The sequence below is a fragment of the Limulus polyphemus genome, unplaced genomic scaffold (assembly GCF_000517525.1).
Source record: "Limulus polyphemus unplaced genomic scaffold, Limulus_polyphemus-2.1.2 Scaffold3406, whole genome shotgun sequence".
NCBI classification, from domain to species: Eukaryota; Metazoa; Arthropoda; class Merostomata; order Xiphosura; family Limulidae; genus Limulus; species Limulus polyphemus.
This window is the reverse complement of record NW_013669016.1, coordinates 121482-123764: the sequence shown is the minus strand read 5'-3', so window position 1 is coordinate 123764 and position 2283 is coordinate 121482. Positions and strand designations below refer to the sequence as shown.

General features: G+C 36.5%; 1 protein-coding gene across 1 annotated transcript in view; it reads left to right on the top strand.

The window, feature by feature from the left end:
* LOC106469298 (rhomboid-related protein 3-like) overlaps positions 1-2283 on the top strand; it is a 30603-nt gene that overhangs the window by 7237 nt on the left and 21083 nt on the right. Inside the window, exon 2 of the mRNA XM_013929784.1 lies at positions 531-715. Coding sequence (XP_013785238.1) covers positions 647-715 — 69 coding nt within the window. The 5' untranslated portion in view covers positions 531-646. The remainder of the gene's footprint in view (positions 1-530; positions 716-2283) is intronic.

Genomic DNA, 2283 nt, shown 5'->3' with positions numbered 1-2283 from the left:
TTCCCTCTAATCTTACACTGCTAAATTAGGGGATGGTTGGCGTCAGGAAGGGCATCCGGCCGTAAAAACCCTACCAACACCGAAAATGGCAACCCCGTATAGATACGGGAAAAAGCTACGGAAGAAGAAGAATGATTACTACCTGCCTTCCCTCTAGTCTTTCACTGCCAAATTAGGGACGACCAGCGCAGAAAGCCCTCGTGCAAAATTTAAACCAAACCAATTTATATATTTGCATAAAGACTTGTATCAACTACCTGCATTAAGTAGATAATTGTTTTCCTTTTCTTGTTTTACACTGTTCTTATACTAGTGTCATTCATGAATTTATAGAATTTACTGTCATTCATGAATTTATAGAATTTACTGTCATTCATGAATTTATAGAATTTACTGTCATTCATGAATTTATAGAATTATAATAATGTACGTTTTATCATTACTTTGATGTTAACCTTTTCTGTTCACATTCGTTACTTTTTTCAGTACTAAAAAGCATATGATTTACTTTGAAACTTTACCATTTTCAGGACAAAACATAAGAATTCTGTTTCTGTAGCTACTTTTACAGACAGAATAACGAATAATTTCGACGGCCCAAAGGGTGGCGCCACTATCGAAAGGGATAATGAGGTGACCAAGCATCATGGTTCAGAATAATGGCAATGATTTTGAAGAACTTGAACTTGAGGCACATCACGATCTTTTGAATGATGTAAGTTGTTGAGTTTAAAAATTCAGTGCAATATTTTTGATTTGGCTCATGCATTTGAGATTACTGAGAAGTGTTTGTGTGCTTTGGGTATTTATCAGCGTTCATTAATTCGCGCCTATTTTGTTATTTCCGAAACATTTGTTTCTTTAAACATACTTTGTAACTACGCCATCTTGACTCATCCATGGCTGCTCTTTGAATTCATCTTTGTATGTTCATTTCTACCCTGTAGCTATGCCATCTTTCATTTCACCACACTTGCCCTGTAGTTATTCCGTCTTTCATGTCTACACAATTTCTCTGTAGCTATGCCATCTTTCATATCTCTAAAGTCACTCTGTAATTCTATCTTTGTCTGTTGTTATTATTTACCTTATTTCATTGTTTATAGTTTGTATACACATATTTTGTTAATTATCATTTTTATTCATCCGTTTATGTTCAGAAGTAGTAAGTTTATGTTCTTGTGACCCGTTCACGGGGGGCACGCCATTATCGAAATATAATGGTAGACTGTGTGTGAATGATGTGAAGTATAACGTAATTCTATTTATTTACTATATTCAGAGGATTTCGTACAAAGAATTTAAACACGTGTGAGATTATATAGGCTTTTTATTTCAAATAGAACAAATAATTTTTTCTCTCTCTCCTTTAACAGGCCGGACGTGGCCTTGTTATTAATGTACTCGGACTGCGAATCCGACGGCTTATAATTCTCTGCTAATTCCCGCCAAAACGCGCTCTGCCCTTTGGAGCCGTGGGTGTTTCTGTAAGAGCAATGGCTTGTTTGATTTAGAGCAAAGCCACATTGGGCTCTCTGCTGTGTCCACCGCGAAGAATCTAACCCCGGATGGTAGCGTTGTAAATTCGTAGACTTACCTTTGTAACACCGAGGAACAAGAGTAACGGTCATTATTCAGTCAGACAAGTGTAGCCTGATTTTTATAGTTTTGCGACCTTAAGCTTACCTCTGAGCCGCTGGGGAGTTTATAAGAGGAACATTAGAACAAGAATTGTAATTGTGATTAAGATTGTTGTAGGTTTGAAGCAGTGGTAATAATGTTGATCCACTTATTATTATGATTACTCTTTTAAAGTATCCCTACATCAGACAACAGCTTACCTTCCTTATTTACCCACTGTTTTTCTTTAAAACTTCATTCCATACGTCACACCTTGCTTTATTAATTTAATCAATTTTGTTCCTTCGCCAGGAAACGACTTTTCTTCTGAATGCAACAGTTCTTCTTTTGCAATGTGTTACACACGCCAGTCAATAGCTTGCCTTAATTTAACCATTGTTGGCTTTTAGACTGTGTTACACACGCCAGTCAATAGCTTGCCTTAATTTAACCATTGTTGGCTTTTAGACTGTGTTAATCGCAGCAGTCAATAGCTTGCCTTAATTTAATCATTGTTGGCTTTTAGACTGTGTTACTCGCAGCAGTCAATAGCTTGCCTTAATTTAATAATTGTTGGCTTTTAGACTGTGTTACTCGCAGCAGTCAATAGCTTGCCTTAATTTAATAATTGTTGGCTTTTAGACTGTGTTACTCGCAGCAGTC